Here is a 23,896-nt window from a genome sequence, read left to right as displayed (position 1 = left end):
AATATATCATGTCATTCCCTTATGGCCTGCAAAGTTTCTGCTGATCTTCTATGGAGGTTCCCTTGTATGTAACAAGTTGTTTTTCTTTTACTGCTTTTAACATTCTCTCCTTTTTAACTCTTGACATTTTAATTATAATATGTCTTGGTGTGGGTCTCTTTGGGTTCCTCTTGTTTGGAACTCCCTTAGCTTCCTGGATCTAGATCTCCATTTCCTTCTCCAGGTTATGGAAGTTTTCAGCCATTATTTCTTGAAATAAGTTTTCTGTCTCTTTCTCTCTCTTCTTCTTCAGGGACTCAGATAATGTGACTGTTGGTCTGCTTGATGTTGTCCCACAAGTCCCTTAAGCTACCTTCACTTTTTTTCACTCTCTTTTTCTTTTTGCTGTTCTGATTGGGTGAGTTCCACTTCTCTGTTTCAAGGTCACTGATCCTTTCTTCTGCTCCATATAGTCTGTTAAACAATTCTAGTGTATTTTTCAGTTTGATTATTGTATTCTTCAGCTCTGTGACTTCTGTTTGGTACTTTCTTATATTTTCTATCTTTGTTGACATTCTCACTGTGTTTGTCCATTCTTGTCCAGAGTTCAGTGAGCATCTTTATGACCCTTATTTTGAATTCTTAAATAAATCACTTAGCTCCATTTCATTAGGACTTTTTCCTGAGGTTTTATCTTGTTCTTTTGTTTGGGAGATTTTCCTGTTTCTTTATTTTCCTTGACTCACAGTGTTGGCTTCTATGCATTAGATAAAACAGCCACTTCTCCCAGTCTTGAAGTGGCCTCATGTAGGAGATGAAACTTATCCTTCAACGCTGTCCTAGCTCTTGGTTGTCTCTCAAGACTTTGCAATTGTCCAATCAGCCTATTTTATTTTTAGTAGCTCCCAGTAGTTGCAGTGTCCCAAAGGGAAGATCTCAGTCAGCATCTAGATTCAGGCTAACTGGAAGCCAGACCCTCAGGCAGCAGCTCTTAAAGTTTGCAAATATATACAGTCCTGCTGGCCATCAGAGCCAGGCAATCTAGAAGTGTCCCTGGGAAGCAGTCACAAAAATCAGGGTGCCAGACCAGTGTACAAGTTCCTTTCCAGGAGATACCGGAGACCTGGGGTGAGGCAGCGGGAGAATGCAAAGATGGTGTCCACCGGCCTCAGAGTGCACCTCAGTAGGCTCCTATAAGTGTGCCAAACCAGAATCCTGCCCTTCAGGCTGAAGCCCCAGGGCAAGCAAATTGGTCTCTCTCATAGAAAGAGGGCATGAGTTTGTCTGCTGTCTGGCAATGCCCTGGGGTGGTTGCCAGCCAAGAACTGTGTCTTCATTTTTTATAGTCCATGAGACCCAGGAACACAAGCCTTGCTGTTTACCAGAGCTAGGCAATCAAGTAGTGTCCCTGAGTGGCAGCTACATAAACCAGAGCACTAGATATACATATATATGACATCCTCTCTGGGAGATACTGGTGCATTGACACACAGCAGAGGGAGAGTGCAAAGATAGCACATGCCCTCTGAGGTCTCTGGAAAGGATCAGAGTCAGTCCTTAGATGTTTAATTAGAAGCTTGCCCCTCAGGCTGCAGCTGTGAAGATAAAGATAAGCTAATAGACCTATTTCATAGAAAGACTGGGCTTCTGATCTGTTGCCTCTTGCCATGCTCTTGGGGGTGCTAACTGGTTGAGAACCTTTCACTGTTGGTTACAGTCCTGTGGGACCCTCAAGCATAAGCCCTGGTTGTCACAAGACCCAGGTGATCAAGAGGTGTCCTCTGGGCAGCAGCCACAAAAAAATTGTGGCACCATAGGAGGGTACCAGTTCCTTTTCTGGGACATATCAGTAAGCTGGAATGAGGCAGAGTGCAAAGATGGCACCCACCGGCCTTTGTTCCTGGAGAGTAACCGAACAGGCACCTAGATGTGTATTAAATTATTAGATGCTGCCCCTCAGACCAATACTTTAAGATAAATAAATAGGCCTCTTTCATAACGTCTTTCACAATGGAATATTATTCATATTTAAAAAGCAATGAAATTCTGACACATGGCACAACATTGGTTGAACCTTGAAGACATTGTGGTAGGTGACATAAGCCAAACACAAAGGGACAAATACTACATGATTCCAGTTATGAGGTACAGAAAATAGAAGGGTGGTTCCTAGGGCCTGGGAAGGGGAGAGATGGGAATTTATTATTTAATGTGTAAGGAGTTTCAATATGGGATGACGAAAATGTTCTGGAGATAGATGGTAGTGATGGTTGCACAGCAATGTGAATGCACCTAATTCCACTGAACTATATACACTTAGAAATGGTTTAAATGGTAAAATTTATGTTATGTATATTTTACCAGTTTGAGAAAATTAGCAGTGGGCCTCACAACATATAAATCTGTTCTTTCCGAAGAACAAACACTATCAAAGTCCTTTTTTTAAAAAAAGGCAATCTCATATCAGATGGCAAAGGCCTGTTTGGTTGGCAAAGGGATCCACTAGACTGATTGGATTGGGGCAGAGGGAATTTGTAGTCCGGAATGAACTAAAAGCTTGCACCTAACTTAAGGTCATTTTCTCCTGGTGCTCCAGGAAAGGGTCTATGTTCACATGGTAAAATAGAATAGACTACTTTCATTTCAAACAGGAAATGATTCTCTGTGTTCAGAGCCAATGAAGGAATATAGTGGCAGATCATTCAAAATGATGCATAATGTTTTTTAAAGACAGCGTATGTAGTTGGGGTACTTATATTTAAATAGAATGTGTCTGCTCTGGGAATTCAGACACTTCAAGCAAAAATAAACTTTCACTAGGAAGGCCTTACCCAAAACCAAACCCTGAAAGCTGATTCAGCCTCCCTGGGTCCCGGCTCCTTTTCACTGAATACCTTGGAAGTGAACAGTGTCGCTTCCAACATGGCAACAAAGCTTCAAAATTTAGCTCCTTGAAACCCCCTCCATTGACACAGACTATCTTTCAAAGAGACATCCCCTCCAAAGAGAGGTAGTACAAAGTCTCTGTTGGGAAGGCTTCCCTTTGCAGCTCTGCTTGGATTACAGGTTATTTTCTGAGTTTGAGTCAAGACTGGTTACAAGAACCCAGCATGTATAGTCATGTACCACTTAATGACTGGAATACATTCTGAGAAATTTGTCATTTGGCAATTTTGTCATTGTGTGAACAAAAATCATAGAGTGCACTTATACAACATACGAGGTTCGACAATTAAATTTGCGAACGCATCCTAGAAAAAGTGCTATATACCCCATTGCTGAATATCACTACAGTCACCTTCTAAGTACTCCCCTTGGGAAGCTATGCACCGTGCCAGCACCTAGTCCCCCCTTCAAAGGAATTTTGGAACTCTTTCTGGAATGGCCATCAAAGCTGTCGTTCTATTACCCTTGATGTCCTGAATGTTATCAAAATGTCTTCCTTTCTATATTTCCTTTATCTTCAGGTAAAGAGTCATTGGGGGCCAGATCAGGTGAGTAGGGAGGGTGTTCCAGTACCGTTATTTGTTTACTGGCTAAAAACTCCCTCACAGACAGTGCCGTGTGAGCTGGTGAATTGTCGTGATGCAAGAGCCATAAATTGTTGGTGAAAAGTTTTCATCTAACTTTTTCATGCAGCCTTTTCAGCACTTCCAAATAGTAAACTTGGTTAACTGTGTGTCCAGTTAGTACAAATTCGTAATGAATAATCCCTCTGATAGCAAAAAAAAATGTTAGCAACATCATTGCAACAAGTTCACGAACTTAATTGTCAGACCTCATAGATGGTATAGACTACTACACGCCTAGACTCTATGGTATAGCCTATTGCTCCTATGGTACAAGCCTGTACAGCATGTTACTGTATAACAACACCAGATTGAATCAAGGACAAGAGAAAATAATGTAATCAAGAGACATGGTAAACAGGAGATATATAAGGCTGTTGCTGGCATAACACGGTATATACTCTTACAGCAAACTTTGTGAGTAGAAAGTGAACTCTAAAGTACCAACAAAAGTATAGTACAGCCAATACATAAACCAGTAACATAGTCTATTATCATTATCAAGTATTATATACTGTACATAATTATCTGTGCTCTACTTTTATACGACTGGCAGCATAATAGGTTTGTTTACGCCAGCGTCACCGCAAACTCATGAGCAATGCATTGTACTACAATGGCTATGATGTCACTAGATGATAGCAATTTTTTAGCTCCGTTATAATCTTATGGGACCACCATTATGTATGTGGTCCATCATGGACTAAAACATTGTTATGTGGCACATCACTAGCTAAATAAGTGGAGTGGTAGGTGATGAGATTGAAAAATAATACCTTGGGCTCTGATAATCCACCAATCAAAGTGAATAAATGGGAATAGATAATCTATTATAGTGACTGAGAAGTAGATCACTTGCTTCAAATTCTCAAAAGCAATTGTAGCCAGCTGCCAAGATGGCCTCACCTCCTCCTGATATTGACAACTTTCTGTACTATCCTCCCAAAAATATACCAGGATTAGTCTGTGTGACCAATAGAATATGACAGAAATGATGGTTTCTTACTTCTGTTATGAGGTCATCAAAGACTATAGCATTTGGACTTCTGGTTAAGATGTCAGAGTAGGTAAATGCTGTGCTCACCTCCTCCCATGACCACATCAGAATTGCAACTAAATTATAGAACAGCCATCATTGAGAACCACCTAAAGAGTAGCTGAACAGAAGTTCTATAACTAAGGATATAAAGAAGCCATGTCTGGACTGATAGGAGGGGCAGAGATGTGAAATGAACTGGTCCTACACCTATGATGTCGTGATTAAGAATCGGGAGGGAGGAGGGTTATCTCTGTTGCGGAGGTCCTCCCTCAGGAGCAAGGGCTCCCCGTGCTGGGAAGAGGAGCCCCTATAACATCTGGCTGTGAAAACCAGTGGAGATTGTGTCCAAGTGAGACAGGGAGCTGCTGGAGACTGAGGCAACCTCTTGAGGAGCCCATACCCAGACTCGCTCACTCACAAACTTCACTCGTTCTGGGCTCCAGTGAAGGGGCAGCAGAAGCAGAGATCAGGATAGCTCTTTCGGGGGACAGAAGTGCTGGCAGGCACCATTGTTCCTTTGTTGAGCCCTCCCTCCACCCAGCCAGCAGACACAGGTGGGCATCAAATCTGAGTTCTCCATTAACATGGCTAACTCCGTTCACCCCACCCCACCCAACTCATACACCTGGCCTGAACCTCTTCCAGTGGCTTTTCTACACAAGAAACTGGCTTTGACTCACACTGTGCACATTCTTAAAATCTCTGAAAGGCCCACAAACCCCAAACAAGCAGCACTGGCCTCAGTGTTCCCTATACCTCTTGCTAAGCGGCCCGAAACCTGGCATAAACAATGACTGGTCTCAACTTGCATTGTAACACCCATTAGGTGGCCCCAACCCTGGCATAAGTATTGGCCAGTTTTGGGTTGGGGCATAGCTTCAGCTAAGTGGCCACCAGTCCAGCACAAGTGGTGGCTGGCCTCAACTCACATTGTGGCGCCCACCAAAGGATACCGAGATCGGCACTGGTGAAAAGATGTTCAACACCACTAATCTTCATGTAAACGTAAATTAAAACCACAATGAGATATCATCTCACACCTGTCAGAATGGCTATCATCAATGAATCAACAAACAAGTGTTGGTGAGGATGTAGAGAAAATGGAACCCTCGTACATTGTTGGTGGGATTGCAGATTGGTGCAGCCACTATGGAAATCTGTATGGAGATTGCTCAAAAAATTAAAACGAGAACTACCTTATGACCCAGCAATTCCACTTCTGGATATTTATCTGAAGAAATCGAAAGTACTAATTCGAAAAGATATATGCACCCCTATGTTTATTGTAGCACTATTTACAATAACCAAGCTATGGAAGCAACCTGAGTGTCCACTGACAGATGAATGGATAAATACAATGGGATATTATGCAGTCATAAGAAAAAATGAAATCTTACCATTTGCAACAACATGGATGGACCTAGAGGGTATTATGCTAAATGAAATAAGTGAGACAGAGAAAGACACCAAATGATTTCACTTATATGTGGAATTAAAAAAAGAACAATCTCATAGATTCAGAAAACAAATTGATCGCTGCCAGATAGGAGTGGGCTTGGAGGGTGGGTGAAAAAGGTGAAGGAATTAGGAAGTACAAATTGCCAGTTATAAAAATAGTCACGGGGTTATAGAGTACATCATAGGGAATATAGTCAATAATATTGTAATAACTATGGTGTCAGATGGGTACTTATCAGGGTGATCACTTCATTAGGTATATAAATGTATAACCACTACATTGTCCACCTGACATTAATATAATATTGTATGTCAACTGTAAATGAAAAAGTAAAAAGAAAATTTAAGACTATAGATTTTGTCTTGGTCACTCTCTATCACTCACTGGGGGAAGGAAGCTGTCAAGTCATGAGGACACTTGGGCAGCCACGTTGAAAGGCCCACGTGGTTTGTAAGTGAGGTATCCAATCAGCAGTCACGTGCATGAATGTGGAAGAAGATCCTCCAGCCCTAGATGACTGCAGCTCCAGCTGACATCTTGCCTGCAACTTCATGAGCGATCCAAAGTCATCACCACTCAGCTAAGCTGCCTCCTGATTCCTGACCTTCATAAAATGCGTGAGATAATGTTTGTTATTTTTAAGTCACAACATTTGGGGGTAATTTGTTACATACTTATAGATAACTAATACAACCATGGACACCATGTTTGCTTGCTTAGGAAGAAGGCTGACAGTACCTCTCCTGAATCTAGATGACCTGGCCTACAGTGCCGTTTTGGCAAGTGGCTTTGTCACAAAGCCTTACAGACGTTTTGGTAAACCTCAGTTCCTCCGCAGTGCCACACCCGGAAGTGATGCAAAGCGACAGCATCCCATGGACATTCCTATCTCGAAGGACACGGTGCTGGCTAGGGGAAAGAGGCTTGGCCCCAGGCTCCAGCCCAGTACCTCCCAACTCCTGTGAGACCACAGGAAAGCTTCATCATTGTTCTAGGCCTTTGTTTCTAACACAGCTGTAATACTACCTTCATGGGTGGTTCAAAATAGCAGATATAAAAGCACTGCAGAAAAAGAGTTTAGCCTACTATGCAACTTCCAGACAATAGCAGCAGCAGTATGACCACAACCACTTTCCACTCAGACATGGAATGTAAAGGTTTGGATTTTATATTGTAGTTTTGATATCAAACGTGAGGTCGCCTGAGACTTAAAGACTATACCATGAGGCACAAACACAGCATCAACGTGTAAGTCAGATGAGAGCAGGAGGCAGGGAGCAAGAGGGGAACGGTGTGGCCACCGCAAACTAGGGAGTTCATGCCCTTCCTGAAAGAAATTTTAGGGTGGGCGGTTGGCTCAGTTGGTGAGAGCACAGTGCTCACACCAATGTCGCCGGTTCGATTCCCACATGGGCCAATGAGCTGCGTCCTCCACAACTAGAGAGAAAAAAACACAACTTGACTTGAAGCTGAGCTGCACCCTCCACAACTACATTAAAAACAATGACTTGAGTTGGAGCTGATGGATCCTGGAACAAAACACTGTTCCCCAATAAAAAAAAATTATAAAGAAATTTTAAAACATTGTTGAGGGCCAAGCAACCGAAGTCTGCCTACTAAATTTGATCCACCAAACACCAAGTTGTAACCAAGCCCTATATCCAGCACCGTATACACATATCAGTACAGATCGATATAGATATGTAAGATTCCGGTCTCATCATATCCTTTCCAGATGCTGGAAGGTTCTATGAATAGGTCTTCGTTAAATATCCATCCCTCCATCCATGCAATCCAGAAACATTTATGGAGTACCCACTATATGCTACATACTATGCTGCCTACCAATTCTGTTGTACCAAATTTTGTACCGTAAATCCTTCTCTTTTGTGCCTTTCCAAGTTTGGATTATTTGTATCAGTACTGTATTTGCAGGTAATGCAGATCCTCTATTTTAAGAAATGAGTTCCAGTCCCAAATCCACAAATAAAGAATTATTATAATAATAGCATATTGATGAAAAGCAAATTACTTATCTTGGCGTTTAACATTCTTGTAACTATTCCTGTACTTTTAATGTCAACAGAAAAAAAGTAATGTCTAAGCCTGGCTGATACGGTAAATTAATGTTAATAATAGTTTTGACACTAATAGCAAGTTTTAAAAAGAAAAACCTCCAGTCTCTAAGTTGGGTTTCATTGCTTAAAAATCACCTCAGCTCGCTGTCACCAGAATCCCCTAGAACAATTCCAGCTAGTATTTCACCTTCACTAGAGCCTGAAATTGCTAGGGTCTACAAAGTTTCTATGAAATTATATTCCTTCCCTGCCTTTGCACACTCCAGATGGAGAAAACCCCCACCTCTTTGAGTTACAAGACCAAGGCTTCTCGCAGAGACACATTTCTGAATCCTTGTGAGCAAATGAACACTTCCATGGTTTCATTAAAAACTCACTAGCTGTTTCTTCAGAGCCTGAAAATCAGTTGTGAAAATGTGAACAACTGAAGTACACACTAGATTAATGGGAAATTTCAGACTTTGTTTTAGAGACCATGGAATACCAGAGGACAGAGTCTGTACTTTGTCTTCATGGTCTTCCCTAGTACTGTGTATAGAAGAGGACATTAATTAATGTCCCATGAATTAAATTGACCTGAGTGAAAATTTTAACAGGCCCAGGGAAAATGAAAAGGAATCCAGCTCTTGGCTTCTCCACTCTTGCCAGCTTTTTCTAGAAGTCAACAAGGACTCAAGCAGCCCCTTGCAAATCCTCTACCCCTCTCAGACTCAGCCAATAGGACATCGTTGGCCTACAGTATCCACCTCTATAATCACTTATGCAAAGCATCTCTTCCAACGTCTCAAACGTTGTTCTTTTTTCATTGCTAAATGAGTGTTTTACTTTTAGATAATCCTATAATGAACCAGCTCAAATGAGTGGAGAGGCAGCAGTGACAACCCATCAATAAAATAATTAAGCGGAAGTGGATTTTGTTAGATTTCTCATGTCATAATAGGAAATCTTGGCTACTTAGAGTCAGGGAAATCAAATAGAATCCCTTCTTTTTATTTTAAAAGGAAAGTTAGCTATAAAAGTATCACTTTCATAGAACCCACTTTCATAGAACCAGTACTGACAATACTGGTTATTTACTCTGAAAATGCGTGCACAATGGAACTATCATGGAGTACAAGGTGGTTTCCAGAATTTTCTTTTCCCTTTCCATAGTTTTTACTCAATTATCTGTAGAATTTAGGCAAGAGACCCTCAACATTTCCTCTCAGTTTTAAGATTCAGGTTATGGCCTCAGTCCCCTAAGACTTTTGCACCAACACACATATCCCATGGAAAAAAGCAGGGGTGGGTGGGGGAAATCATGGTGTGATAGGCACAGATGCAGGACAAAATCCTACCTCTTTTCTCTCTTTCAACCAATGAAGGGAGAGTTCCTGACAACAAAAGCTGACCAAGGCAGCTACATTTCTTTTGAATCCTCCACCCCTGGTTGATCCAAGAGCCTGTTAGCCTTGTCTTACAAAACAAGTTCCATGGTGCCACTGACCCACTTCACCCTTTCCCCCAAGCTTTGCATTATCTCCTTGTATTATCTCTAACTAGGAGCCTGGGATGAGCTATGGAACCAGTCCCTGCAGTAATAGACATTCAATGATTACCAAATGGCTTCAATCTCTGGACAAGAAATAGACCAGAGCTGGCTTTGGGTGCATATCGAGGGGTAAATAGGAACTAAATGGTGAAGTTAAATTAACTTGAAGTCACTCAGGCTGATGCTCAAAGTGGGAGCCACAAAGTGGACTGAGATAAGGGACACCCTTGAGTGGTTACATGAAGAGGAAGATAAACTGAATATGGGGCTAAGTGAAATAATTACATACCCATGCTCCATCAGGCCCAAACAGTTCTAGGAAGTTGCCAATGAATTCCCTCGACTTTTCTTCCCACTTTTGAATTAGATCGTGACTTTTTTCTTCCACTCTGTTAACAAATTCTTTTGATCTTTCCTCTACATTCTTGACCTTTTCTTTCATCTTGTCTACCTGGTTTTGGAAGCGGTACTTCTTCTCCTGGTCAAAAATTAAAGGAGAAAGAAATGAATTTATCCAAGAGGGCATGAGAGAGATCAATCAGTTATGCTAATGGTTATGTTTTACTTCAACTTGTGCTCTTAACCTGAAGAGTCAGGATATTGCTATTTCCCAAGGGCTGGATTGATGGGAAGGCACATCTCTTGGAAGAAAAGTCATTTGTCATTAGTCTATTTGGATATGTAAAGTGAAGTACAAGTGGTTTTAATATTCTTTTTCTTGTAAATATCTGAGTTGAATTAGCTTCTATAAGAGAAGAACCAAAAACATATATTTGTTCTTTATTATTGGTAGATATTGGGCAAATACACCCCTTCAATTCTGCTGGGATTTTACAAAAGTATGAATTATACATAGAATGGCCACTCAGAGCTGCCTGAGTCCTCTGTTTTACTGGGACATGTTAAAACCAATATTGGTTGAAATAAGTGGGCCATTGGTTGGGCCTTGGAACACATGTATTATACTAAAATTTTCATTGCAATGATATTTTCCATTAAGCTAATTGAACTGCATCAATATTCTTAGTGATGAAGAAAGCTTTCATTCTGATAGCTTCTCTGGACTGGGATTTTGTTATAGTCTGATTTCTTATAGTCTTCATGCAGCAGTGCTATACCTATGTACCTGGAAGGCATCATATACTGGGCAAGTCATGTCACCTCTAAGCCCCAGTTTCCTCATCTGTAAATTGGGTATAATTATCATCCCTACCTTATAGGGTTGCTGTTAATAATTAGATAAGGTAATGCATGGAACATAATGTGTAGCAGTTAGTAAAAGCTCAATGTGTGTTGTCTGTTTCATTACTATTAAGTAGCATAGGCATTTAATTGTGTCACTTGATGAGAGTGGTATCAAAACCATGAAAATAATATGAAAAAGGATGTTTTCCTCCATGAAATCATGATACATTTTTTTCCTGATGGATAATAAGGCTTATTTCACTACATGGGACTGAAGTTCATATTTCAGAATTTTTTGAGGCATCTGGAATATTATAGAACTGGGTCAGGATTTGTTGATTTAGACTTTCCAAACCTTACTGCAGTTTCAGGGTGGGGTGTGAGCTATACTTGCTGCCATTCAGCTATAGATAATGTATGGTTATTATATACAGCTCTCAGGGGCAGCACAGAGTAGCAGAATGAGCACTGGCCCAGGAGTCAAGGGGCTGGGAGCCTGCTGCCGCCTCTATCTCTACTTTGTTTGAGGGACCTTGATCGGCTTTCCTCATTTCCAAATGGAGGGACTTCGACTGGGTCATTGACCTTCGTCAGGTTCCTGTCTCCTCTGAGGTTCTGTGATTCATCTGGATGCCCATCCAATGCATTTGATTTCATCTCTTGGTTGCGGACATATTTGTCCCAGAAATGCCATGAGCACATCCACGCTGCCTACACGATTCCTTGAACTAAGTGGCTTATCCAAAGGCCGCTTGAAGAGCGTGTGCAAGAACTTTTGGAAATGGCTCGACATACTTGGATGGCTGACTGAAGTCAGTTTAAAAGAACAGTTTAATTATGGAAATAACCAGGGCTTTATTCTCTATAAGGTACCAAATAATCACTTTGAATTCTTTTCAGCCACTTACTCTGGTACCACTTGAATCTGACATTTTCCATTTGGTTGCCCGGCTTGTATGCAGCCACAGAGCCTGGACTTCCAACACCCCCTGCCTCCTCAGGACAACCAGTAATCACTGATTTACAATTAAGGAACCCCCCCCTCATTGTGAAGGTACCAGCGATCAATTTGTATAAGCTGCTGCATAATTATGGCTGCATGTACTTATAAGCATCTAGTTTTATAGAAAAATCCCTCTTTGGAAACAAAGTATCTATTTTGGGGGGTTGAAATTCTGTATGGACGGAGAGTTCTTGTTTTAATCAACTACATCAGCTCCTCAGAATCCAGGCAAATACAGTTGTCCAGACTCACTAACATCACCTCTAGCAACTGGGCTGCTCTCTTTGCTTTTTAACAGCTTGTTTTGCTTGTTTTAAAGATTGTTTTACAAGTTGCTCTATTATTAAACTAACAGCAGCTCTGGGAGAACAATGCAGCAGAAATACCAAAGGAAGCCAAAGACTTGAAGCTTTATTTAAGCAGCTGTAATTTCTCCGGACAATACAAAATAGCTGTTAAGTTCTCTAATGAGCATCTATAAGGGCTTAATAAAATGAAAATTTAAAAATGTTAGAACAAGAAAGCGTTTTCTCAGGGTTTAGCTTTTCATCACCTCTGTCCTCCTTCCTTCCCTTTGAGCAGAAGACAACTCTGGCCTTTCATCATGGCAGCTCTCCCAGAAACCCTTCACCCGAGTTGGAGAATGCTAAAGAAGGGAGGTTGGAGCAAGGGGAAGGAAGCGAGGCAGCTCCTTTATAAAAGGTGAAGTTCACTATCTGTGTGCCTTAGTTAACTTATGTTATTACCCCTTTGGACATTGGCTTCTCCATCTGTAAAATAGAGATGATACATCATTGGGTTGTTATGTGGGTTGAATGAGATGATAAATGTAACATTAAGAATACTATGTGGCATAAAGTAAGTGCTCAATACACGGTGGCAGTGGTGACAGCCGTGATGTGATGTGGTCCTCAGAGGGAATGGGGTGGCACACTTACGTTTATAAAGCTGACATTCAGTTCCTTGGCTGTGTACCCTCTCTGGAGGTTGCGTCGGGCATACACATCATAGTCTCGGACAATTCTGGTGATGATGTCTGATGTTGAGATGCCTTCCGTTCTCTGCGTTGGAACAAACATTCCTGTTCAAATAAGAAGGAGGAGACAAAGAGAAAAAACTTGGTTGACCCGTCCTCTTTAATGGCTCTCCTTTCCAGGACAAAGTTGCATCTCCTGAGGCTTTCACGTCCGGTCCCAGCTGACTCCTCCAGGCTCAGTTCTGTACGCTCCCTCCCTGCGGTAAACACTGCACGTTCATCATCCTGGGCCTGTTCCCTGGGTGCACCACGCACTCACCTGGCTCCCAGCATTTGCTCCCCCTCAGCCTTCCTTTCTGCCATGGAGCCCCGTTCCCTGCCCACATCAGCCACAGCATTCCTTCTCATCCTGCAGCGTCCAGCTTCAGGGTTATGCGTCTGACACTACTAGACAGAATCCACAACATTTAGGACACAAACTCCTCTTCCATTAACAAACGGATTTTCAATATCTGTCTCCTCATAGGGAGGGAACATTCTGGAAGCACAGATTATGCCTCAGCTGGCCTTGCATCACCAGCACCCCGCTTAGTGCCCCTGTGTCTAGCACATGGAAGGTGCTCAATAAATGCAAATTAAATGAGTAAGTGGGTAGAGAATAACGATTAAGTCAATGAATTAGATCACAGCAACTCCCCTTCTTCCCCAAGGAAGTCTGTGTCACGTTATACCAAAAGAAAAGAAGAAAAAGTATACTATTTTTGTTGTCTCTGATCTAAAGACATGCCTGTGGGGGTGCTAGATGATTTTACCTCCCTCAGACTGTTCTACTCTGGAAGGTGATTTCACCACTCAAAGGCCCTTTCATCTAGAATCTGTGGGACTGAGTAAAAAGAAGCACAGAGGATGCTTAAAAATAAGCACAGAAGTTCTAATAGAACTTCCTGGAAGTCCTCATATATTTGAGTATACAATACAGGGCTAAAAGGCGGTTACGAATGTCATCAAAGACAAGACTCTGGTTTGTACTTCTGTTGTCAACTGAAATGCCATGTTGGCAATTGAGATCTTTCTACCCAGTATGGTTATGGCTGCTCGGTCAGAGACATCAGGCATGACACACCTGTTCAATAATGGCCTTCCCTACTTGACTATAAGCTATGTAAGAGAAGAAACTGCTTCTGTCTCATTCTCTTCTATATTCACAGTACTGGGTGACAAGCAGGCACTGGCGGAATATTTGTCAGATGAATGACTAGATGAATATTGATCTCTAAGCGCCTTTCCAAATCCAGTTCTTTCTGATTCTATTGACATGGGTGAATTTTTCAGTCTTCTGGCCACTACCAGGGTGCCCCTTTGGAGCTTTCTTTTGGTACCACCTGCACATTCACAGTATCAGCAGCAGGACAGCACTGCTGATGTCAGAGACAGAGCTTCCAGCTCCTTGTATTCTGTTGCTCAGAGGACAGAGTTGGGGTTTACCACTAGACCAAAACTTATCACCTTCTACGAAGGTGGACTAAAACACGGAAAACCAAATGGTAGGCAGAGGATGCGAACATCTACATGCATGACATAGATGGCACCCAAGTGACGCAGCCGTGCAGGGTGCTTTGGTGGGTGGGGAACGCGGAGTGGTCCCAAGTCAGGGGGACCTGAAATAACAGGTCATCTGGGAGGAGCAGAGAGCCTTCTGGTGAGGCGTGGGGCCCCTTTTTCAGCAGACAGATATTTCACCCATACCCCTGCCTCCTCAGATAAATGTTAAGAAGATTCTCTAGCTACTAATGGATTTTAGCAAGTCAGTTAGACACTGGTGACAAGAGCTCACCCTTTTCCCGAAGCCACAGGGTGAAGGCTCTGTGGCTAAGCAGCTGAAAGGTGGGGTTGAGGAGAGATCTGCTCTGGCTGGCTGGGAGGTATGTCTCTGAAAGAAGCCAAGCCCTCTGCTGACATAATGAGGCACCCGGCTTCCTCCACATCCTAATTATTGCTCTGCTAAAAATATTCAGTAATGAGCATGATCAGAGAACCTTTTTTCTCATGCTTTTCAGAATTGCAGCTTTTGGTTATGGAGTTATTTTAAGAAGCAGCAAAGCACATATTAATGAAGGAAACTTTCAACGGCAGTAGGCAATATTAGAGTGATGATACGTAATGTGGACCTGACAGTCTCCTTCATTCAAGCTCCGTGTTTTCATCCAGCTTTGCTGGACGATTTTGACATGTAGTTCTGACAAGCAGAGCAGAGCGCTGTAAAGTTTAATTCATGCCCTTCATGTCTCTGGCTTCCTCTGAAGTGATTTCTGACTTTCAAAATACACTTTGATTGGAGTATAAAAACCAAATGTGGATGCTTAGCCCATTTGTGAGCATCTTTCTCCCACAGTGAATACTCTGGAGGCCTCTACCTGGGCCTCAAACGGGTCTCTGCTGTGGCTCTCCCTTGGTGAGGATTCAGCAGAGCAGGTCAATGGATCATAAGAAAGGGTCCCTGTGCATATGAAAGGTCACACATAGTCTTATGCCTCTGCTTCCAAGGCAAGTGAAATACCACCTGCCTATTCAATTTGGAAATGGGAATTGTGGTGAATTAAGATGGGCACAATTCCTGTCCCCTGGAATCGGGGCTGGCCTTAGTGACTTGCTTATAACAAATTGAATGTGGTATAAGTGACACTGAGTGACTTCCAAGGCTGGGTCAGAAGTCTTGCAAGGTTCTGTCGAGATTGCTAGCCCTCTGAATGCCTCCTTTTAGGACGCACACTCTTTGAGCCCAGCTGCCATGCTGTGAGAAGCCCACACAACAAAAGACCACATGTACGGGTTCTAGTGTCAAGTCCTCCCTGTGGGTGGCCAGCATCTGATGCCAGCCACATAAGTGACCCATCTGGGACCTCCAGCCCAGTTGGGCCTTCAGATGACCATAACCCCAGGCAATATCCAACAACAACCGTTTGAGAGACCCCAAGCAAGAACCACCCAGCCAAGGCCTTGCTGAAATCCCACCCCACAAAATCATGAGCAAGATAAAGTGGCTCTTTTAAGTCACGAACTGCGGGAGTGATTTCTTATGCAACAATTGAGTGTGGGACTGCTGAGGTAGAAAAATGTTGGAACTGTTCCTACATCTAAACAACTGGACTTGAGGTTTTACTCCCTAAAATCAGGAAAGCAACTTTTTCTTAGGTCCCTGGAGGTCACTCACCCAGAAATAAAACCACCACCACCCAATGCTTGTTCCTACTCTACAAGGTAGCTGGGGAATTATCACCCCAGGAAACTCTGATTCAATTAACCCTGGAGGTAACGCTGGGTGAACCAGAATCCCTGGTCTAGTTTCTAAACCTCGCTCCTCTAGGTGAGGTCTATGGACTTGCAGTATCTAACAACCTGGTAGCTCATCAGAAATGGGGATGTTAGGTCCCATTAGGCCCACTGAAACCACATTTTCATTTGACAAGCACTGGTCTGTACCAGGTCTTCATGGCAATTTTAGGGAAGAAGCAGCTGGCTCACACCTCAGCTCTTACAAAGACCTGAAGAGGCAATCATCACTTCATGCCATAACCCACCTCGATGTAACTGATGGACTACAGTTTCTCCCCCTCCCCAACATGTTCCTCAGCAGCCTTGCGAGTCTGAAGTTTGTGGGGCTTCCTTTCTTGGAACTCCGGACAAACAAGATTGGGATTTGAGAACGTCAGGCCTCCCATTCTTACCTGATGCTCCTGACCACTGAGGGAACCGTTTCTGAGAGCACAGGGCAGAACTGACCGGCAGCCCTGCTGGGGTGGCATGGAGCTTCCCCACCTCAAGGGAAGGCAGATGTAGCTGAGAATATGGGAGACTGTGTTCAGCCTTGGACTTCTAAACCAGGCTCTTGTGAAGGCTCATTTCAAATAGTTATGAAAGGTAAGGCTTTCACCTGAAAGAGCCAGGCTCTGAGGAGTACAAAAAGGGTTTTCTAAATCCCAGCAGTGTCCCTTTAATTATTAAGAACCAAAGGCTGAGTGGATTCAGGGTACAGAATGTTTTACCCTACGACTTGGAGTGGGGAAGACATGATATTGAAAAGGGAGCAGTGTCCTGACCTCTTGGAAGAAGAGAAGCCCCTCTTGGGGTTGAGGAAAAGAACCCAGAGCGGGATCAGCAGGCAAGCAGCGGAAGCCGGAGAATGTGAGCAGGACCTGTCCCTTGCTCCCCACTCAGGTTCAAACCCCAGAGGCAGGGAAGAGACCCCCTGGAAGACCCAGAGCAGAGGAACTGGCACCCTGTTTACCTCTAGGAACTTTGGGAGGAAATGGTGTCGCAGAGGCCCTGTGCCAACATGGGGAGGCCTCAGGAGAGCCTTCCTCATGATGCGCAGGCCAGGCAGGGCCTGGCATAGCTCCCTCCCACCGCCTGTGTTTCCCTTACCCTCCAGTAGACTATGGAAGACATTTTTAAAGTTCTCGGGACCCTCTCTAGGAACACTGAAGGTAGCTGAAATTTAAGGTCGGTATGACTGCTGAGTGGCACACCTGGAGCACATTTAAAGGAATCCTGCAGCAGAGGTTGTGGCAAGGACAGGCCAACAGATGGAGGAAGTGGCTAAGTGTCAGAGGGCTGCGATGGGAGTCTGGTAGCCACAGGTGATGGCTGAGTAAGTCTTGATACTCCAAACAAAAGGTCAGCAAGAACTACCGTGTTTCCCTGAAAATAAGACCTAGCCAGACAATCAGCTCTCGTGCGTCTAGTGCATCTTATGTTATATAAGACTGGGTCTTACATTATAGTAAAATAAGACTGGGTCTTATATTAATTTTTACTCCAAAAAATGCATTAGAGCTGATTGTCCGGCTAGGTCTTATTTTCAGGGAAACATGGTAGATCCCCACCCCATGACAGGCCAATATATAAATCCCCAAAACATAGGTCACCTCAGGAGAAAAAGGCCAAAAGTTGACTCCTCACAATCTAAGTGAAAATCTAGAAGAGTCTGAGTTACTTCAAATGTCAAGCATGTTTTTTTTTCCTGCAAATGGGGGCTGCTAAGTAAGTTCGGTAATAGAAATTAATTTTGTCCCCCTCCCCAGTTGTTCCCTCCCCCACAAGAGACCTTCTCATGGCATTCTCCTGCCTGACAATGGCATCTGGCTCCATGTGACATACAGAAGTAAGACTCAGCCATCTTGTCCCACCAGTCTCCCTCTCTGCTCTCACCTCTATACACCCTATATTACATAAACTTGTTCATTTTCTCCCAATATGCTGCATTTCTTCATAAACTCCCGCCGTTGGATACATTTCCCCAGCCTGCTGTATATGCCCCATCACAGGCTTATATTTTGGTATAATTATGTCTGTTGCTGCTCTCTCTCATTGGTAGGGCTATGTCTTATTCCTATTTGCATTCCATTTTCCATCCGATTGTTCCTGGCTTGGGGATGTACTCAGGAGATTCATGGGTTAACCAATGAGAGTCCAAACCATCCAAAGATGGACTGGGCTATGGAGGCAGGGAGCTCCCATCATGGGAGATGTACAAGTATCAGTTCTACCAGAAGCTGACAGTGATGCCAGGAAGGCATAGGAGACTAGCTTAGTGACCCTTAGGAGTTCATCCTACCCCAGGAGTCTGAAGGTCCACGAGTACTAGGAAAAGACTGCAGTGGCAGCAGGCTGATGCTGAGGGATGGTGGGACCAACGTGGATTGCGTTCTGGTGGGCCCCCGGAATAGGGGAAGATGGTTCTGATCACAGATGTCAGCAGCGGGGGCAACTCAAGTACAATGTGGGGTGTATAGACTTCTTGAAATCCCTAAGTAAAGCATATGATCATTCACTAGAGTATCTGTACCATGTGACATACTGGTTTAATGTATGTAGGAAGGTATGTACGGATGTAACTGCAGTGCTTGTAAATGAGATGTATGGTAGAAAGTAAAATACCGGAAAATAAACCAAGCCATTAAAAATCAACTTCTGCACCTACCTTTAGCTAAAATACCAATTCCAGCCCATCCCTTCCTCACACTTCCTTGCTCTGAGATTTTCGTAGAGCAATCGGCTGATGGGAGGTTTATGGAAGGTGGTCTGATAAAAGCAGGGGGATGGAGAAGCTGACTAATTCAGGTTACTATCCTGCCCCTCTATCTGAGACATCTCATTTCTAAGGTCAGAAAACTCATCTGATCCTATAAGAGGATGGAAGTAATTACCTTTTCCCCACCTGTGTTTTCAAGTAATCCAAATGGATATATTCTGGGAGGCAGGGTATTTTAAAAATCCTGGCAATGACTATTTTAATTCTTAGGTGATTATTTTAAACTCTGTGACATTGACTAAAAACATCAGGTCAGGAAAATGACAAATATTGGGTAGTGAGTGTACAGCAGAGACTATTTTTCCATTACACATTTGCCCAAAAGAGCACCTACAATTTGTGATTTATATTTGCTTGCCTGTTACAATTAGAGCAAGAGAAATGCAAAATCATAGATACAATTTTAAAGATCTTTCATTCAGATCATAGTCATTCTTAAAACAAGTCAAATGGCAAACCCTTACATGTCTCACTGAGATGTTGCTGGGCTGTGAGGCTATGATGATTTGTACTCCCTTTATTGCACCGAACCCACAGTATCTCCAAGGAACTGAACCCACAGTATCTCCAAGGTATGCCTGTAATTTTGTGGCCAGCGACTCCTTCAATAAAGGAGTGAGAGAGGGACTCAGAACCAAGATACCAGTTGAAAGCAAACCAATTGGATGCAAAGGTCCATATAATTCAGACCAAAATATCACTGCTACATCTAAATAATATGAAGAATTCCACATGATAGAAGTGTGTGCCCAAATTATCTAAATGGCTCCATTCCTCATGTGTTGGGAAGAGCCCTTGCAGACAGAAGGCTTCCATCTTAAGCTAACTCCTCATCGTCTTCCATAAAAGCACTCTCTAGACCTAAGCATAAAACCTGAAACAATAACTGCATAGAAGAAAACAGAGGCACTAAACTTACAGACCTTGGGTTCAAAGAGGATTTTGTGAATTTGACTCCAAAGGCAAGGGAAGTAAAAGCTAAAATAAATCAATGGGACTAAATCAAACTAAAAAGCTTCTGCACAGCAAAAGAAACCCTCGACAAAATAAAGAGGCAACCAACCTAATGGGAGATTTTTGCAAACAACGCCTCCGATAAGAGGCTAATATCCAAAATATATAAGGAACTCATACAACTCAACAACAAAAAAACAAACAATCCAATTTAAAAAAAGGGCAGAGGACCTGAAGAGATGTTCTGCAAAGAGGTCATACAGATGGCCAATAGATATATGAAAAGATGCTCAACATCACTAATCATCAGAGAAATGCAAATAACCACAATGAGATATCACCTCACCCCAGTCAGAATGGCTATCATCAATAAGACATATAGTATCAAGTGTTGGAGAGGCTGTGGAGAAAAAGGAACCCTCACACACTGTTGTTGGGAATGCAGATTGGTGCAGCCACTATGGAAGGCAGTGTGGAGGTTCCTCAAAAAATTACGAATAGAATTACCATATGACCCAGCAATCCCTCTCCTGGGTATCTACCACAAAAATCTGAAAACATTTATCTGTAAAGATATATGTGCTCCAATGTTCATTGTAGCTTTACTTATGGTGGCCAAGACATGGAAACAACCAAAGTATCCTTCGATAGATGATTGGATAAAGAAGATGTGGTATATATACACAACAGAATACTACTCTGTCATAAGAAAAGATGAAATAGTGCCATTTGTGACAAAATGGATGGATCTTGAGATTATTATGTAAGCAAAATAAGTCAGCAAAAGTCAAGAACCATATAATTTCACTGATATGTGGGACACAAAACTGAATGCAACAAAGGAGCAAGACAAAGAATCAAAAACTCATAGACACAGGCGATAGTTTAATGGTTACCAATGGGTAAGAGGGGATGGGGGTAGTAGATGAGAGTAAATGGAGTCAAATATATGGTGATGGAAGGAGAACTGACTCTGGGTAGTGAACACACAATGTGATATATAGATGATGTATTACAGAATGGTACAGTTGAAACCTATTAATTTCACTAACCATTGTCACCCCAATAAATTTTAATTAAAAAAAGAAACTGTAGTACATTTATACAATGGAATATTACTTGGCCATAAAAAATGAAATCTTACCATTTACAACAACATAGATGGACCTAGAGGATACAAGGTGTGACAATTAAGTTTGTGAACTTATCCTAGAAAAAGCACTACATACCTCATGGCTGAATATCACTACGGTCACCTTCAAAGTACTCCCCTTGGAAAGCCATACACTGACACAATGCGTAGGCCACCCTTCAAAGCAATTTTGGAACTCTCTCTGAAATGGCGATTAGAGCTGTCGTCATATTATACTTGATGTCCTGAATGTCATCAAAATGTCTTCCTTTCAATATTTCCTTTATCTTCGGGTAAAGAGTCATTGGGGGCCAGATCAGATGAGCAGGGAGGGTGTTCCAATACAGTTATTTGTTTACTGGCTAAAAACTCCCTCACAGACAGTGCCATGTGAGCTGGTGCATTGTCGTGATGCAAGAGCCATGAATTGTTGGTGAAAAGTTCAGGTCGTCTAACTTTTTCATGCAGCCTTTTCAGCACTTCCAAATAGTAAACTTGGTTAACTGTGTGTCCAGTTGGTACAAATTCATAATGAATAATCCCTCTGATATCAAAGAAAGTTAGCAACATCATAGCAACAGTTCGCAAACTTAATTGTCAGACCTTGTATTATGCTAAGTGAAATAAGCCAGATTGCGAAAGACAAATACCATATGATCTCATTTATGTGGAATCTAAAAAACTAAACTAAACGAGTAAACAAAACAGAAATAGACTCATAGATATAGAGAACAAACTGATGGTTGCTAGATGTAAGGGGGTTGGGGCAAGTACGGGAAGGTGAAGGGATTAGGAAGTACAAATCAGTAGTCATAAACTAGTCATGGGGATGTGAAATACAGCATAGGGAATATAGTAAATAATGTTGTAAAAACTATGTATGGTGTCAGATGGGTACTGGACTTATCGGGGGAATCACTTCATAAATTATATAAATGCCTAACCACCACGCTGTACACCTAAAACTAATATAAAATAATATTGAATGTCAACTATAATATATATATATTATATATTATCACTTTGTGAGGGGTGTAACTGTCTAATCATTATGTTCTTTTGTATAGCTGAAACTAATACTAAACAAAAAGATGCAGGAGAAGAGTTCAAGAAAGCATGAGTTATGGGTAAACTGGGACAGGCAGGGGAAGAAGAGGAGGTGAATGTCACCAAGGAGCCCTGAGAATCCCACTGAGGCTCGAAACCACAGATCTGTCACAAAGCCCAACAGCAATTCCAGCAGCATAGAAGTAGGAACAGAGAACTTGATGAAGGAATTAACTCCAGGGAGCCTGTAGTAGAAGGAAACTCACCTCTTCCCAGCCTCCCAATAACTCCCTGGAGCTGACCAGAGTCTCTGACCTTAACAGAAGTGCTTAACAACAAATGGGACAACTTCCAAAGCTCAGGCACTATGTCTGCCCTCCACGACATCACTTAACGGTTTCAGGAAGAAAATATTTTACTTGATTCTACAAATACTTATCCATTCTTTTCTTGCTTCGGTCGGCATGTGGTACCTGAAGATATTACAGTCATGTGACAGGATGACATACGGCAGAACTGACTTCAAAGACAAGGAGTCCAGGTTGTTAATTAGCCAGTTATCTGCCTTCTTCGGGAAGGCACTTTCTTGGAAGTATAAAATAATTTCATTGTGAATGAGAAAAATGATTGCCCTTTAAACAACAGGGTCCTGTGATTTTTAGTCTGATGAACTCTAAACTCTAGCCTCAAACCGGAGGTTGAGTACTGTGGGGCTAGGTTAATTCCTGTATAAGTAACCTAACTGGTGTCTGTGCCATTTAGCACATGTCAACAGAGGGTTGTAGAGGCTACTTGGGAGATGTCTGAAATTCCAATACCTTATATGTCTACGCTGCAGAACTAGGGAAGATATCTCATTAAATGTGATTATTGTGCCACGGTGGACAGGGGAGCCCAGGAGCACACCTCACCTGCTTCCTTTATATGCTTATAAACATCATCAGAGCCAGCAGAAGAGTATGGAATGTCATCATGGGCCACAAAGTCAATCTGTTGGAAAGAGAAAGAGTGACATCACCACTGGCATGGATGTGCATGTCTGCGATCTGAAAATGCCTTTTTGAAACAAAGCAGCAGTAATAAAGCAGTTGAAATAAGCAGTTTATAATGTGGATTGGAATCCTTAACTGAAAGGTATTTCCAGCTCTCTCCATTTCCATGAGATAATGGGAACTAAATTGGTTTCTGTCCTTTGCTGGTCCCTCTTTCTCTCCTACCTCTGGCAGTAGGTTTTCTTGGCCTTCTGTTTTTCCACACTTGGCCTCTAAACTTTGTCCTTCAGAGAATTCATTCATTCTTCAGATTTGAGTCACCCCTGCTATGATGAGGAACCCAAGTCTCCATTTCCTGTCCCACTGATGGCAATAGGCCCTCACACTTAAGTCAGATCTTATATCGTGGAAATGAGTTTAGTCTGATAAATGAATTTAGTCTCGTTTCACATTTTCACAACTACCTTGTGAGGTAGGTAGGCCACATATTACTATTTCAGTTGGAACATAAATCTGTTGAAACTGGAAAACTTGTCAGATTTGCCCAAACTTTCTCTTTCTCTTTCACCACCCCTTGCTGTCACATTGAAAATCCACCTGTCTGGAATTTAATTCATCATGAAAACTGGTGCCTGCTTCCAGTGGCACCTCCATTTTCCCAGTTCATCTAGCCCCCAAACACCTTGGAATTGGTCTCACTTCCTCTCCATCGCTATTATACTACTCTAGGGTCCTGTCACCTGGATTATTGATACCAACTTGTACCTGACCTTCCTCACTGCAGACTCTCTCCTCCCAAGCCATCCTTCTGTCACATGGGGGAATCCTCCTTGAACAGAATTTTCTTCTTGTCATCCTTGT

General features: G+C 42.4%; 1 protein-coding gene across 4 annotated transcripts in view; it reads right to left on the bottom strand.

The window, feature by feature from the left end:
* PCYT1B (phosphate cytidylyltransferase 1B, choline) overlaps nt 1–23,896 on the bottom strand; it is a 117,216-nt gene that overhangs the window by 19,044 nt on the left and 74,276 nt on the right. For 3 of the 4 annotated variants that reach the window (XM_081043396.1, XM_081043397.1, XM_081043395.1), the window contains exons 5-7: nt 22,955–23,033; nt 12,782–12,924; nt 9,945–10,133 (exon numbers count right to left, since the gene is read on the bottom strand). In XM_081043396.1, the coding sequence (XP_080899522.1) occupies nt 9,945–10,133; nt 12,782–12,924; nt 22,955–23,033 (411 nt within the window). The remainder of the gene's footprint in view (nt 1–9,944; nt 10,134–12,781; nt 12,925–22,954; nt 23,034–23,896) is intronic. The other variant, XM_081043398.1, reaches the window with a different exon arrangement.

Source organism: Rhinolophus hipposideros (assembly GCF_964194185.1).
Source record: "Rhinolophus hipposideros genome assembly, chromosome: X".
Taxonomy (NCBI): domain Eukaryota; kingdom Metazoa; phylum Chordata; class Mammalia; order Chiroptera; family Rhinolophidae; genus Rhinolophus; species Rhinolophus hipposideros.
This window is presented reverse-complemented; position numbering and strand designations above follow the sequence as displayed.